This window comes from Tympanuchus pallidicinctus, unplaced genomic scaffold (assembly GCF_026119805.1).
Source record: "Tympanuchus pallidicinctus isolate F22 unplaced genomic scaffold, pur_lepc_1.0 scaffold4, whole genome shotgun sequence".
Classification (NCBI taxonomy): Eukaryota; Metazoa; Chordata; class Aves; order Galliformes; family Phasianidae; genus Tympanuchus; species Tympanuchus pallidicinctus.
In genome coordinates this window covers 12,049,855-12,066,162 of record NW_026294758.1, presented here as the reverse complement: position 1 = coordinate 12,066,162, position 16,308 = coordinate 12,049,855, and the positions used below count along the sequence as shown (strand labels likewise).

The window sequence follows — 16,308 nt, the reverse complement described above, 5'->3', positions numbered from 1 at the left end:
GATTCTTCTTACGTACTAGAACAGTTCTCTGTATTTGTATGCAGTGGGTTTCCTATGAAAATATCATAATATATGAATGCAAAGTGTGAATTCCAGAAAAACTGTTAGAAGTGCTGTTATTTCTGAAGATCTTGTCAAAATTCTCGTGACCTAACTCTGAAACTGGATCCAGAAAGAAGAAAGAAAGCTACAGTATGTTTGTCATTAACTTGCAATATTAGAAAGTACACCAGAAGCTTTTTTCCGATTCTCATCCAAAATCAGATTGGAAATTTTGGAATAATTAAAAGCTTTCAAGTCATCCCTGAATTGTTAGTCTCTGCAATGCAAAGTTTCTATGCCATGTTTTCAGCAAGTGCTACCTAAACTTAAGAGTTCTGAGAGATAGTATAAACATAATGTATTTTTGTCTTTTGTTGTTGTTTTTCCTCATTTTGGCTTTGGAAAATTGGTGCATAGAACATGCAACTGCAATAATAGAATTTGAAGCCAGTTCAGCTACTGAATTTTTCTTCTTGGTCTATTCACATGGTAGGACTCACAGAGGCAGGTTAGAAACTTTTCTTTCTGAGTCACCTCACAGACATTTTTGCTACAAAATTTTACCAATATGAAAGATTTTGCTATGCTGCTAGGGTTCACTGTAATGTGTGCAACATGTGCTGCTTTTACTGCTATACTTGTAGTGCGTCAAGCTGTACAGCAAAAGTGTGTAGATGCTGTAGGTAGGTTGTGCTCTTCCAGATACTTTACCCCGTTCTTGGGAGGCTGAGAGCCATGTTACAGAGGCTCTGCAACTAGCTGTGCAGATCAGAGGCTGGTGGGGAGGATTGTTTGGATAATGAGGGCGGCTGTAGATCTTCCTCACTAAACTTCTAACAGATTTGAAGTTGCCTCCTTGTGGAAACATTTTGTGATATATATGAGTAAATTAATATAACACACTTCTTTGTAACTTCGTCTTTTATGTTTACTTTGTGATTTCTTTGTTAGTAAGCACTATTCTAAACCATAATGTGAGCAGGAGGGTGAAGCTTGGATTGGAAGGCTTCTGAAAACTGTTCATGTGTCAGTGGAGGTGCTGCTCAGCTCTTTTTCAGAGAGCAACTTAAAGGATTTGTATATCTGACTTCATACTGTTGTGTTTGTCCAGTAATTATAATCTGTTAAAATGCATTATTCTGTAGCATCAGTTCCAATAGACCTGTTACAGTGCTTCACACATTGCCGATAAAGATAGACTGCTAGGATTGCACAGCGACAGACAGGAATTGGTATGCAAGGGATGATATTGAAATAAGGCTCATCATTATTTGCGCCCCTTTAATGGCATACAGAGAATGCAGTGCAGGCTGTTTTGGAAGGCTTGAAATGCTCAGGCTTTTAACGTCATTGATTTTCTTCAGTAATGCTAATGTTATTATTCATCTAGAAATAAGGAAGATCCACTATACTTCACTCAAATTGTTTCTGCACCTAATCAGGATTTTAATCAACATGATTATCTGATGTGTAGGTTAAACAAGTCATTTTGTACATAAAAAATAAACAACTACAAATATCTGTCTCTTCTGCTTTCCTTTGGAAATGTAGATAATCTAAAAGTAAGTAGTGGACATCCACGGAAGCTTTGCAAAAGCAGAGAAGGGTAGCATTATTTTGCTTCAGGAGTTATCTCTGTGAATTCAGGCAGCATTGTGCTCTAGTTCTATGAACTTCAGGCTATGCTCGCAGATAACTGTATTTGCTGCAGTTTTATCAGTGGGTCTGATTGGTCTGCGAAGCCTCCAGCAAAAAAGTATTGTGATTCAAATGTATTTGCTACCTGCAGTTCACCTGGCTGACTTTGTCAGTTGCAGTCTCAGCGCTGATCCTGCTGTCCAGATATTCACAAAAATACGAGCCTTCATCACAGTTTTATATGGTGAATAAAACTAGGTGTCAGTCAGCTCTGATGCCAGTACCTTTTAAAGATGCATTATAGATGTTTGTTTGAAAAGGACATACTGCCTGAATGCTGAGTATGTTACTGTTAGAAAAATGATTCCAAAGCACAGTTTAGACCATTGAAAAGTCTCCGGCAATTAATTGAATATTTCCTTTCCACTTGGTTTAAAAAGGTCAGCTCATCTTTGTGCCAGTTTTTAGATCTTTCCACCATTATGCTTTAATTTCCTAGACAGAGTGCCAAACATTTGGAAATGCAGTTTCCAGATCTGCATCTTGTGGATATCAAATGTGAGCATGCAATGGAGTGATAAGTTAATAAACAGAAGTCATTCATATTTTGTAGGGCAGATATTGGCAGATCATTAGTAAACTGCGAGTGGCTGCCATTGCATTGTGTGTGCATGAGTACTTACACAAAAGATTATAAGCATTTATAGGTGATTCAGCCTTATGCCCAGCAGAAATGTATTCTAGGAAGAGTGCTAGAAATTAAAAGTAATTGAGGTTCCAATACATGACAGCAACAATTTGACTTCCCTCTTTGTGGCGATCTCCTGCTTGTAAATTGCCAGGAGCAATATTCTTTACATGCTTATTCCAGCTGAAGGATTTGCAAAGGTAGCTAATTCCATCCTCTGATTCACTTCTTAAAAATGTGTTTTTTCTTTTCCCTTCCAAAAATATAACCTGAATTCTTTTAATTTCTCATGGTGTTTATTCTGGGGGTTCGTAAAATCATGAGTAGTACTATCACAACTGTCATGAGCGTTCCTTCTTGTACTGTTTGTAACACATTCCTGTTTTGAAGCTTTGTATATTTCTGAAGGGGTATTGAAGTCTGCTAAAATTGTCTCTAATGTGCTTGGAAATTGCGTGTAAGATGCATAAAATAGTTTCTTTATGCTGCATGTATGTCTGTGCATGTGTGAAGATGTTTGTGCACATAGAACAATGACAAAGTATGCAAGTTGCATTTACATTTTTTAATTAATTGAGATTATCTATTTGATACATACATGTGTATCTGTGCAATCTCTAGCATCCTTCCTCTCAACTTAAACGTGTCTTATTAGCAATTCATTATGCTTGTATAAAAGAAGACTAGACACTAAGCAATTCTAATTTGCCTTCAGAACAATGACAACAACATTCTTAGAGAATTACTTTCTGTATTTGGTCACAGCAGGTTTTTTTTTCTTCTTTTTCTTTTTTGGTTTACTGCCTACCATGCAATGACAAAGGTTTATTTTCCCTTTGTTCTTTTCAGAGTGCTGCAGCAGCTCCCAGTCCAGTGCTAGGAAACATTCCCCCGGGAGATGGCATGCCAGTAGGTCCTGTACCACCGGGTTTTTTTCAGGTATTCAGAAAAATTATAATTACAGGAATTTTAGGATAGAAAATCCTTCATAATAATGATTTAAAAGTCTTTAGAAAAGTCCTGCTTGTAAACTGTGTCTCACTATATGGTACAATACTTGAGAGTTTTTCTTTAACAAAAGTAAATAGGTAAAAAGGAAGGGCTCTCTTTGACTGACAAGTATTCTATTACTAAAATAGTACAAAACATCTAATTTCAGAATTTCGAGGATAAGAAATGGTACCCATGTGTGAGTGAAGAATGAAATTGCTTGGATATGATTTTATGACAGTTTATTATGATAAAGTATTACAATTGCATTAGAATTTTTTCACCCACTTTTAGCTCTATGATAAACCTGTAGACCAGATTTGAAGATGTTCAACTTTCAATGGGAATTAGACCCAGGCAATTAGGAATATCTCTCTGAACATCCCTCTGCATTGAAAATCTCAACATTAAAGTCTGAAAAACAAGCCACGGATTTATACTGAATGTCACCTCTAGTAAATTTTGTCGTAAATGTGTTGAAACACCCACTTAATGCATTGGGCAGTAATGATGCAGAATGTGATGATGGGCAAAATGGCAGCTTCTGTTGCATGGCCAACCTGACAGCTGTGGTCTGAGGTTGGACAGCTTGCATCTCCTCAGCAAAGTTTAGTTGTTTCTCTCCTAACTGGCAAACTGTGGCCTTGGATCTGTAGCAGCAAATGCTGACGCTTAAAAAGTTCATTAATAACAGAGGTTTCCACCTCACAAACTTCATCTTATGATGGGAGGGAACAATCCAGATTTCCGTCATTGTGGTGTGGGGAGAAAATCGAGATAGTAATCTTATGTTCAGTTGAGAGCTGGTGATGAAATCCAGGTGGAGACAAGTGTCTCATGCCTTCTCCCCAGAGATGTGTAGTCATTTCATCTGGGCGAAGAAAAAGAAGAGATGTTTTACTTAGCAGCTTCCTATTATTTTGGCTACATGGTGATCATACAGAAAACTGGGGGGAGATATCAGCCCAAAGTATACTTAGTTTTTAGGCCTGTATGTGAGTTGCAACATTATTTATATGGTGCTCCATTTCCCATAGTCAAAGAAAGAAAAAATGTTTTATGTGGTGTTGATATTTATCTAAAGAGATCCTGAACATGGCATGAAAATGTTGCTCCCTTGATCAATTTAAAAAAAAAAAAAAAGCTGTGATTTTCCATGCATGCATGAAAGGGCATGTGTAAGTAAAGTACAAAATATTTTACTGTTGCCAGTGACAAAATCCTCAGGAGCTGGCAGAAGTGATTGCTTTGTTTCAGGTTTTTCTGTATTAAACAACTGGTCAGGTACAGTCTTCTAAACAGACTTTTTTTTTTTTTTTCTAGTTTGTATATTTATATAAATATTTCACTTTTTCTTACTTCAATCACCCACTCCAGACATAACGCCAAAAGAATTGAAGCCTAGTGTTTTTTTTTTCTTTTACTCTTTCAGAAAATAAATTAAGTAGACAAAAAGGCACAGATGTGACAAATATATGAAAAATAGAGGACAGAATAACAATTTAAAAAGTTTTACAGGAGAAGGGCATGGGATTTTGCTTTGCATTAGATGAACATGAAAATACATCTATCCATTGTAGATCTTTAAAGATATAAGAAAGATAGAAAATTAAGTATTGGTAAACTTTTTCTCATGTCAGTATCGTATGTTCAGTCCAAAATAGCTCTGAGGGACATGTTTTAGTGATAGGACTCCTTAAGTCAGGTCAGTGTTTAGATTTAATGATCTTGAAAGTCTTTTCCAACTTATATGCTTTCATGATTCTGTGATTATTTGAGATGCTTGCAGCCTTTTTGCAAGGCCTGGGATTAAAAGTAAACAGAGGAAAATCCATTTGCAATGTAACACAGTTTGCGACATTAATCAGAGCTATAGTAACTCAGCAGACATCTGGTGACTCCTGCAAGGGATGTTCCACGGGCTGATCTGCACAGTCCAGTTTGGGGTCTTCCTGATAGCATTGTACACCTCTTTCTGGAACTGCTAAATCTTTGTCATCATGTGTCTCTGTAATATGCCATACTAAAGACTAATTCTTTAATGTCGTAGTTGACAGTGATCTACTTGCCTTTACTGAATGGCCCAGTTAACAAATCAAGCATTTTCCCAGAAACTTCTCATTTTCATGTAGTCATCTGCTTATGACTGTATATAAAGAAATAGCATTAATATGGGAGCAATCCCAACAAACAGAGCCAGGCCAAAATGAGGTCAGTTACATAAAGGTGTGCTGAAGCACTAAGGTGTGTATAAAGCAAATATGTAAGACAGACCGCAAATGTTGTGGGCTTGGAGGGAGTGTAGTCAAGAAGCAGCTAGTATCTGGTTGTAGTTCCTCTGAGAGCTGAATGTTACCAATGTGAATTTATATGAGGACAGGAGAATATATTGGCAGACAGCAGTGAATATGAACGTAAAGAAATGGAGGAACATCACCATCTGTTGCTGTAAAAAGCAGGTGAAAAAGCCAGTGAAAGAAACTCCTGGTCAAAACTTTGTATTGTTTCATAGTTGTCTTCTCCCTAGTACATCTTTAAACAGAAAATCAATCTCTATATGTGCTTCTGCAGTTTCACTTGTCCTTACAGATCGTATGAATAAATGAAATCACAGAAAACATGTTCATCTATCTTTGAATACTGGCAAACTGCAGTCCTTTTTCTATGAACTGCTCATCTTCTGTCAAGGAATTTGCGCCCAGACCTGCAACTCACTCCTGGATTGTGAAAGTGAAGAGTTTGAGTTTTTTTGAATATCAGAAGATTATAGAAACAGCAGAAGAATGGTACTTCTGTCTGTATTTAGTTCACTAAGAGTTTGCACTGCAAAAATATTGTAACAACTCAACTTTCTGCATTCTAAGCTATCTGGGAGACCATTCAGATAAAAGTTGCCTTTCATTACTTTTGTGGAAAAAACATTTTATTTTTCCTCGTCTAAAGCTGTCCACAGCTACTGCCTTCCAGCTATGCTTGGCTAGCTCAGGTTTGCTGGATGTCTTCAAGTCAATTCATTTCTCATCAGTAGTGGAGCTCTGTTTCCATGTGCAGCATGAAATGCTGGCTGGGGTATAAGCAGAATGATTCTCTTGATTCAGTTCTTCCCATGCGAAGTTGGGCAAGGTGGCATTTGGGATGATAGGAGTCAGGAAACTTTATCCAAGCTCCTACTTCCTACTGCTGGCCACTAACATTACTTCTGTATCTCTTTAAAGAAGACAGTAATCTAGTACAATGGCATGGCATGTGGAAGTAGGTCAATATGGGAGCAGAGTCATTTTCAAACAGAAAAGCCACTAAAAACTCTGCTCTCTAAAAGTGAGGTTTTCATGTGTGTATAGGCCACTGCTGCTGACATTACTCAGCAGTCTGTAATTTTATGCCTGAACTGTGGAGTGGAGTTCTGAAGAAAGAAGCTGAATCTGCATTGTGCTTCTGTGTTTGCATTTTTTGTATTTTCAATTCAGGTGACAGAGTTGAGCACTACAGTGCTGAAAGCATTACAGTGATACAGTGGAAGAAAGATAGTAGTTATGTACAGCTATTAGCATGGACTATACTTCATCTTTTTAAGTGTGGTTTAAAATGTCAAAAATAAGTTTGGAAAGTCAAGAAACACATTTATGTGGATCGAGGATGTGATTCAATTTCACCTATTGGTAGGCATGTATTTTAATGTAACATTTAATATCATAGGTTTGTATTTTTTCATCCAGATGTCCTCATCTTCCTTCAGCTCCTAAAGTAGGTGATATTCTGGAAATAAATAGGGATTTTACAGTACTGAATTTCCTGCTGCTTCATTATCAGCAAAACTGAATATGTGATGCTACAGGAAGACAGAAGAAAAGATTTTGTGATGTAAAACTCAAATCTCAATTAAAAGAACCTAAAGAGATTTTGGAGTTGACTTTAATCAGGCTGAAATAAAGGGAATTTAGATTAAATGAAGTTCAGTAAGTGGGATGTCAGGAGGATCAGCACTGCTGGTAAGTTGCTTTCTTAAATGTGGGGCCTCAGAGGAGAAGTCAGAGTGCTAGATTTGATGTTAAAATAACCGTGCAAATCACTCTTACGGTATACTCATTTTCCTGGGTAGCAATGTTTCATGTGTTTCCATCTATAAGAATGGGAGAAAATTCTTTTAAAACATTATGAATTCCTTAGGCAATAGAAAAATGTCTTATACTAAATAACTAGATGACCACACAAGCGTCTGAAATTCTCAAGCTACAGTCCAAGTTCCAGAAATAAGTCAACAATTCACCAATTTTCCTCTCAATACTATGTCCTGAATTTGGTGATAAGATGTGAGCAGAACAGTGAGCTACTATGTTAAAAACATAAAATAATTCTGCATATTTTCCATGCCATTTTTTAGCAGCAGAGTTAGTCTTCCATGAGCTTCTTCATATGGCCGTCCACAGAGATCAACGTGACCCAGTTTTTACGCTTTTTTCTTTTCGAGTCCTATCTGAAAGTGAATTAGCAGGACTTCTACTGGACTGAGTAAGATTATTTATAAGATTATTTACCTTCAGATTTGGCCATTTGAGAAGACATATAACATTAGCAAATTTTACACAAGTTGTCACTTAAAATGAGTAAATTAATCCACTTGTGATCCAGAAGGATTAGGTAATAGAATTCAAAGATAAAATGATTTTAATATTTGGTCTTACTTACATTTTCTGTTTTGGGGTCCACATTTTTCACAAGAGATAGTCCCGTGCAGTGCAGTTGATTTTGAAAGTTGTATTGGGTAGAGGTGCAGTACCTCTGTTACAAATAATGCGCTTTCATCAGTGTGTACACAAATGCCACAGGACAGTTTCGGAGCTTGTGTTCAGCAGAATATTTTAATTTTTGAACAGCATGTAAAGTGTTGGTTCTGTGTGATTTTAATGTGCCATTTAGTTACTTATTAAGTTCTAAAGCAGGTTAACACAGGGAGGTGATTGTCCCTTTCTACTCTGCTCTTGTGAGGCGCCATCTGGAGCACTGTGTCCAGGTCTGGAGCCCCCAGTACAAGAAAGACAGGGAGCTGTTGGAAAGGGTCCAGAGGAGAGCCACAAAGATGATCAGGGGGCTGGAGCACCTCCCCTATGAAGACAGGCTGAGGGAGCTGGGCTTGTTCAGCCTGGAGAAAAGAAGGCTGCGGGGTGACCTCATTGCAGCCTTTCAGTACCTAAAGGGAGCCTACAAACAGGGGGGGAATCAACTCTTTGAAAGGGTCGATAACTGCAGGGCAAGGGGAAGATTTTAAGGTTTTAAGTTGAGGGAGGGGAGATTTAGGTTGGATGTCAGGGGGAAGTTCTTTACAGAGAGAGTGGTGAGGTGCTGGAACAGGCTGCCCAGAGAGGCTGTGGATGCTCCGTCCCTGGAGGTGTTCAAGGCCAGGTTGGATGGGGCCCTAGGCAGCCTGGTCTGGTATCAAATGTGGAGGTTGGTGGCCCTGCCTGTGACAGGAGGGTTGGAGATTCATGACCCTTGAGGTCCCTTCCAACCCTGGCCATTCTGTGATTCTGTGAAATGCAGAGTTCTAGGTTCTAATCCAATGTATTTCATGAAATTACTGTCACTGCTTAAAGATCTGACCCAGGTTGCTTATTCTTGCACTCCACTAATGAAAAATATTTAAATGCATATTTAATTAAACACCAGTTATCTTCACTTCTCTTGCTACATGGCTGATCAAAAGTTCACCGTGCCTGCATCCATGCAAAGAACATTGTTTTTGTTTTAATGGCACTCATCCATAAAGCAACACTGAGTTTGTACTTCACTCATCTGAGAGACATGGCTGAATAAGTAACTAAAATGCCAGCTGAGAAATGTTGGAAATAGATTGTTTGATAATTCACAGTTCACTTTTAAAATTTGATAGTTTTAAAGAAGTTAAAGAATTTTACCACTGACTAGAACTTCTTTATGTAAGTTTTTTTTTTTAATGCATTACTTCTTTGCATCCATAAAACTTATTTCCACTGCACATACATCTGAAGGAATTGTCATGTAGTTTGCTTCATTTGCCAATTTTTTGATCATCAGATATACTTGGATAGGAATGGGAAGAATGTGTCGACACCATGTTTGACAAACAAATGTTACATATTACTCTTATATAAAAGAAAAAAACACCAGAAACCCAACCCACTGAAGTAATGTAGGGCTGTCGTGCCATCTAGTGGCAGTTGTTCATCCTCATTTTATCTTAATACATGTCCTAAAATGTTATTTTTAGCCTTGTTTTGCTTTGGTAGAGCTGACCTAATGCTTTTGGAGAGCATGTTACAGTAGGGCACATGAGCATAAGAACTTTTCCATTTCTCTTTCTGACTTGCATTATTATTTGCTGTCTAAAAATGAGTTTAATGAGTTTAAATGAAATGTAAGTAGTGAAAATAACAACAAAAAAAATTGTTGTCTTGAAAGTGGATAACACACATTTCTTCACTTTTAAAAATATAAATAATTAATTATGTATATGAAAAGATAAAATGTTTTGTTTTGTTTTGTTTTTTAAACCTTTGTGTAAGGCTGTAAAACATCTTCTCCTTCTTAAAAATTGGTGGCCAGTGAGGTGTCCTGTATTCAGCTGAATACAGACGGTTCTGACTGAAAGGCAGCTGGGAGCTCTGACTATCCCCTTGCAAGTTTTCTCAGTCTTTGCAGACACTTAGCACGTGTTATCTGCCTGGGGTCTGCTGGGTACATTGTCCTCTGTACTGGCCAAACAGGCATATGCATATACTCCCAGACTGCTAATTTGGGTGTGCATCCAGCAGCAAGGAAGATGAGGAAGGAGAAATTCTCCAGTGTGCCTTCAAAGCCACATTGGACTGGCTCAGTTGTTTCTGTGAATTGTTCACCAGTGGGTCATTGCTTTTGCAAGGAATAAAGATTCCAGATTTGTGCTGCTCAATTACATGGTGAGAGCTAAAACATACAGATGCCTCTCAGACTGATCAGGTCTTTAAAGAGCATCTACATGGATTTTAAAATGTCCTATTTCTCTTTAAATCCCACTGTTTCAGCTATTGCCTTCTCCCTAGTCCTCGTATAATTTCCTGATTTTGCAGGGACTACCATGTTTTTATCCCCCCCTCTCTGAATTTTCCTTTGGACAGCCTCGCTTACTTAACATCCTACTTAGTCACTTATCTTTCACTGCTGGTCCTCGTGTTTTCCCCACTTTTTTGGCATTGCCTGTCTTTCTGAGAGCAATTATAAGCTTGTTCACATACAGCAACTTATAGATGGTAGTTCAGAATCTTATGTTCTCCTCAATGCCAAATCTTTAGCCTGCCCTCTATTGGCTTCTGGTGAAAGACCGAGCCAGTCAGCTTTTCCATATTTCTCCATTCTGATTTTCTGCTTCCTGGTAAATGGCATAAATGAAGCTATGTATGACATACGCAGACCTTTGTTTTTGCTTAGTAAAGCAAGAAGCTATTTGTTATTAAGACTGCAGAAAGAAACCGAAAGTTTCTAAGCCTGTGAAGCATTTTGTAATGGAAATGTACACACGGTTATAAATGAACTTTATTGTGACTAAAGTTAGCTCTGTTTGCTGCATGTTCATACCCCACCTCAATTCCATTGGAACAAGTGAGACAACTGCAGGTGAAGAAATGAAAAGTTAAAGTGCCATCCCTGAGAAGGGCGGATAGAGTGAAGTATGGAAAGTGACATAGACTACAGAACCTTACTGCAAGCCAATGGCTCATCTTCAGAGCTGCAAATATAGTTTGTGAGTAAGGCTAGTAGGCTTGCTAGGCCTTGACAAGCTTTGAAAATAGGAAAGCACATTTTTAAGGGATTTTTTTTTCTATGAGTCTATATAAATGAAGTTAGTGAAAAAAGATTTCTTGTATCTTCAATCTGGATTGTTTGTAAATGCATCCACCCACGTCACTGCATGAAATTTATGAGTATGACTGCTTCATTGTGGAATAGGAGTATGTGCATTTTTGCCCTTGCCAGTATCACATTACATCTTAAAATATTTTAAAAATTAATTTGACCTCTTAGACTATGTGGGAGGGGATTAGCGTCTAAGAAGGTCTCAGGGTAGTTCATATGTGTTCCTTTTTTTTCACTTGCTTTCTCTGTGTTATAGAAAGAAAGCCAACTTCTAAAAAGATAAAGGTGTCTAACATCTGCTGGTTTTGATAATTCCATCCTGCAGTTGTGGTAATGGTTTTGCTGCTTGTAACTGCTAGAACAAATTAGACCTGCTCAGCTTGAGTAGCTAAACAAGCTTTAAGCCCACACTTCCCCTCTTCCCCATCCACACACATAGTTCAAGCAGACCCAGTGCTAACCATGGATTAGGGAGGGAAGGGAGAGAGTTAGGTGAAAGTTAATTTCTCGGAGGTCTGCTCTGGACTTCCAGCATCTTGATCTTGAACATTCATGCTCCCTGTTCTCAAAGTGTCATAAATGAAAGAGTGCTGGCCATCTATCCAAACTGATGCTCTATTTGCTGCTGTAAGTGTATGAAAAGGGAGGGCTTCACATTTATGTGTTGTGCATCTTCCTGCTGAGGTTGTTCAGTTCTGCTTGTCACTCTTTGTATGAGCTAAAAATGCCTGGGTTTAGACTAAAGTTCTTAGAGGAAGGTAATTCATTTAGCTTCAAAACAGTGTATTTACAATGGAATAACAATGGGAGTAATAAACTCGCCTTGTCATTTTCAAAACTGTTCTAAAAAGTTGATTGTAATTCATAGTTAGGGGTGACAAGCAGGCTCACTGAATTTAAGCGAAATCTCAAACTTTGTGAGTTGTGTGGATGTCTGAATTGTAAAAGCAACGTTTATTTGTTTTAAAAAGGTGATAGTTGGCCTGTCAGTTTCAGCTTGAATTAGATTCAAAATATTTTATTTTTGTAGTATTTTTATTTAATAAAAACTGAAGTAAAAACTGTTAAACATGATTTAAAATGCAAATGACAACCATCTTAAAAGATACATTTCTTTGTAATTTTCCTTTATATATCATATGCATAATTTATTTCCTTTCTCTCTCACTTGTTCAGTCTTTGTGAGCAAAAAATGATTGTATTCTTCACAAAGTGAGGCAGATGTATTAAGCGTACATTTCCTGAAGATCATCCATCTATCATCAAAATGAGTGTTATTTATTTTCTCAGTAACTTCTGGGGGAATAGCCTGGCTAGGAAGCAGGTCCTGCTATTCAGATCATAGAGAAATATTTGGCTAACAACAAAAGGATTTTTTTTTTTTTTTTTTTTTGAGGTTTTGATTCTCTTTTTTTCTATGTAGACTATGCAAATTATATATATTCAGAGTATTGCAGTATTCTTTCATATGGTGGAATGAGTCCTGTACTTCTTTGCTGGGAATGATGCATTCATTTTGTTTGAAATGCAAGTATTGTTCTGGTTATGGCTTTTAGAAACTTAAATGTGGAAACATAGAGGTCTTATTGTTGCCATTTGTAGGTTGTCGGACTATGTCATGCTGCTCTTAGAAAACCATAAACATGGGAAGGATTTTTACAGGGATCTTTATCTGATGTATATAGAAGAACTTGGCCATGAAAATGATTTTCAACATCAGAAAATGCCTACATCTTTTGCTGTCTTCATCCTGTCTTTTGCTGAGGTTATACAATTTTATCTGAAGTAGAGTAGATTAAAAAAATTTCTTTGATTTATACTTGTAGTGTACAAGATATGCAGTGTGTAACCCAAATTTAAGCTCTAAAATACTTTAGTAGAACAAAAAGACCTCTCACACTGTGTCAGCCTCTTGGGGGCCAAAGGAGGACAGAGGGTTTGTGAAAATTAACAGCAAAATGCAATTGAGTAGGAAAATAATTTCTATTAAGAACCGAATGATAACTTGTCTGAGTTTCTTAGAGGATCAGTTAACATGTTTATGCTTATCAGCAGACTGTGCCAGCACAAGAGTGTCATTTTAAGGGCTAATTTAGTAATAGTCCTAGTTGGAATTAAAATGTGTTAATTGTGAGTGTCTTATACGCTATGGTGACTGTGATTGCCAATGAGGAGATCCACAAAAAATGCAAAGGAAACTAAATTAAAATATACAAATTGGAAAGTGACTTGGATACATTCTATTCATACGTATTTAATGGTTTATCACTATATTCTTTAAACACAAAACCATGTATTTTATAACAGAAACCATTACACCAGTGGAAGTTGTAAAGTACTGCTAACCAACTTATTCTACAAAATATGGGAATCCTAAGAAGATACATTAAAATGTTACTTCCTAATCATTCTTCTGTACCAGTAGTATAATTTAAAAAGTAAACAGAATCATCTAGTCTGATTTGATACTATTTAGACTATAAATAGTTAAATGATACTGGTCATTTTCAACAGAAATGAAATCTGGCAAAAAAAAAAAAAGAGTATGAATCCTATTTTTAGGGACACAGTATATAATTTGGTAGTTGATTCTTTTTTTTCTTTCTTTCTTTATTTTTTTTAATGGAGGAGCAGAGAACAAAGATTTGGAACTTCAACTTACTTGGAAAGAAATTTGGTCTTTATGAGAATTGATACCTAATTTATAATCATGATGCCAGTAATTTGAACCCTCTTAGTATACCTGCTCTTCAAGTGTAGAAGTGCAGTTAATTTAAAATAATTCATCAGAGCATGGGCACAAAGGCTGTGGTTCCGTTTCAGCTTCCAGTGATGAGTACCATTTAGAGTTTGTGCTGATTACAGTGACTGAGTTATGCAAACTAATTAAATAATTTCTGTCCTTTTTATACCAAGTGCTAAATACTGTGTTTCACCTTGTATTTCTAGTGTGCTCTTCTTGCCCTAACCTGGCATTCTCTAGTTGGGAATATCAGCAGCTTCTTGGGATGCTGAGACTCACAATCTAAGGAAACTCTACTAAGTTTGGTGGCGCAGATAAAGAAATGGCATGCTAATAAGAAGTTTTTGTTCGCTTTTGGTGGTGTGCATGTGAGAGGTAGCCTTGGCAAGCCTTGCAGAGGTCTGCCTTCAGGTCTTGATGCAGGCAGAACCCATCCTTCTGCTCTCCTAAGCCACAAGTGCAGCAAGAGCAGGGAACAGACATCCTCTTTCAGATCTGGGTGTAGCTGTGGTTAGAAACATGTTCTCTCCTTCCCACCGTCCATTAGCAACCTGCTGGGGCTGATGGAAGAGGAAAGGCCTATGACCGCAGCCTGTTGCAGGCCCAGCCAACGAAGCAGATGCTGCTCACGTGGGAGCTGGTCAGACCTGGCTGGCGTGGTGCTAAAAGTACCCAAGAATCATGAAAACCTCCCTGTTAATTAGGTCTCTGTAGGAATACTCATTCATCACTCACCATGTCCACACCATGCTGTCATTGAGAGGGAAGAGAATGGCCAAGTAACATCTTCAGTGTCTTGAGCACTGAGTGCATACAGTGGTTTAACTACTGGTTTAACTACTCCTTCTCTGGTTAAACTGCTGCTCCTCTTCCTCTGGTTGACTTAAATGCGTTTAATTGAAATGGGTGGGTGATGTACCCTGAAAATATACCTCCTATCCTACTTTGACCAGACATCTGCATATTTCTCATGTTGAAATAAACGTTTTCGTACACCAAGTAAGGGAGATGTTAATGTGAATCTACAGGAGTGTTGTTATTTTATGCTAGTCTAATTTAAAAAGTGACAAATTTCTCTTGTTCAAGCACTGCTCTTTCCATTTTACTCTCCTCAGAAAAACAGCTCTTGTCTTCTTTGCTGTCATTTTGCTCCTTGGTATTTTGTCTGTTAGCTGATGCACACAACCCCATCATTGCCTAGGAACTGCTGTAATTCTTTTCAAACTGCATTTACTTGTTTTACTTCGTGTACATTTGTTTGTCACTCAAAATTGTACTGTGTAGTATTACAAGGTGTGGGATATCATGTAATATTGGAATACGTATAGTTATTATAACACCTACAGTACATTCAACCTCATTAAGCAACAAATATGAACTGAAATATAAGCAATGTTGAGGTTGAATGTGGATTCTTGAGTAATTTGTAATTTATGTGAAACAACACACAATTTTGATAGTTTAGCCATGTTGGGAAGGGAGGTAAATTTAAAAAAAAAGTAAATTTATTGAAACCTGTGCTGCTTATTGAGGTTTTATCTTTTAACTTTGTTTATTCCACTAGTCTTAGGTACAAGTAAACTGAAGTGCATCATATCATAAAATCACCTAAACAATGAAAAAAAACAAGAGTGAAAATTGTAGAAGTGGTGCAGAAACATGCTAGCTTCCACGCTCTTATGTCATCAGCTTCCCTGTGGACATTTTTTAATGAAATCATTTATCCCAAACATCAGAACAAGAATGTGGACCATGAGAACTACTGACTGAAGCTTCAACATTAGTTAACTTCCCTGCTGGCCATCTGTTGATTCTCTTGTGTTTTACAAGATCTTTACATTGTACACATACACTTATGCACACTCAAGTTAAAAAACGTTCTCTCTTCTTTGTTAGCATTTCTTTAATTTGATGAATGTATGTCCTGTGGTGATTGAATGAAAAGTTTCTCCTACCACATTTTGTTTTCACTCGGTTTAGTAGAATTTTCTTTTTCTATGCCTTTGGTCTCAGTTACTAGACAATAGCCTGTAAAGTGGTATTGTGATACCAAATTAATAAATTTTATATCTGAATGCAGTACAATATGCTGGTGTTTGCAGATGTGTTCAGTAAGCTGATTTCTGAAAACATTTGCCTTACTTTTATTATTATAACTTGTGTGACACATTTCCAATGCTGGTGGCACCTCCATCAAAGGCTGTCGTCTCAGTTGTGACTTAGATCAGACATACCTGCCTAGCATTTTATTTTCTTCATATTGTTTTGGATTGGGCTGGGCTGTTTTTGTTATTGTTGTTGCTGTTGCTTTTCTTATTGCTGAAGGTGTGTGCCAGTTCCT

At 37.3% G+C, this 16,308-nt stretch overlaps 1 protein-coding gene across 6 annotated transcripts in view; it reads left to right on the top strand.

Annotated features, from left to right (window-relative positions):
- Positions 1–16,308, top strand: part of SSBP2 (single stranded DNA binding protein 2) — a 171,173-nt gene that overhangs the window by 102,176 nt on the left and 52,689 nt on the right. For 4 of the 6 annotated variants that reach the window (XM_052700535.1, XM_052700533.1, XM_052700536.1 and 1 more), the window contains exon 5: positions 3,218–3,307. The exons of the other annotated variants lie outside the window; for them this stretch is intronic. In XM_052700535.1, the coding sequence (XP_052556495.1) occupies positions 3,218–3,307 (90 nt within the window). The remainder of the gene's footprint in view (positions 1–3,217; positions 3,308–16,308) is intronic. 6 annotated transcript variants of the gene reach the window in all.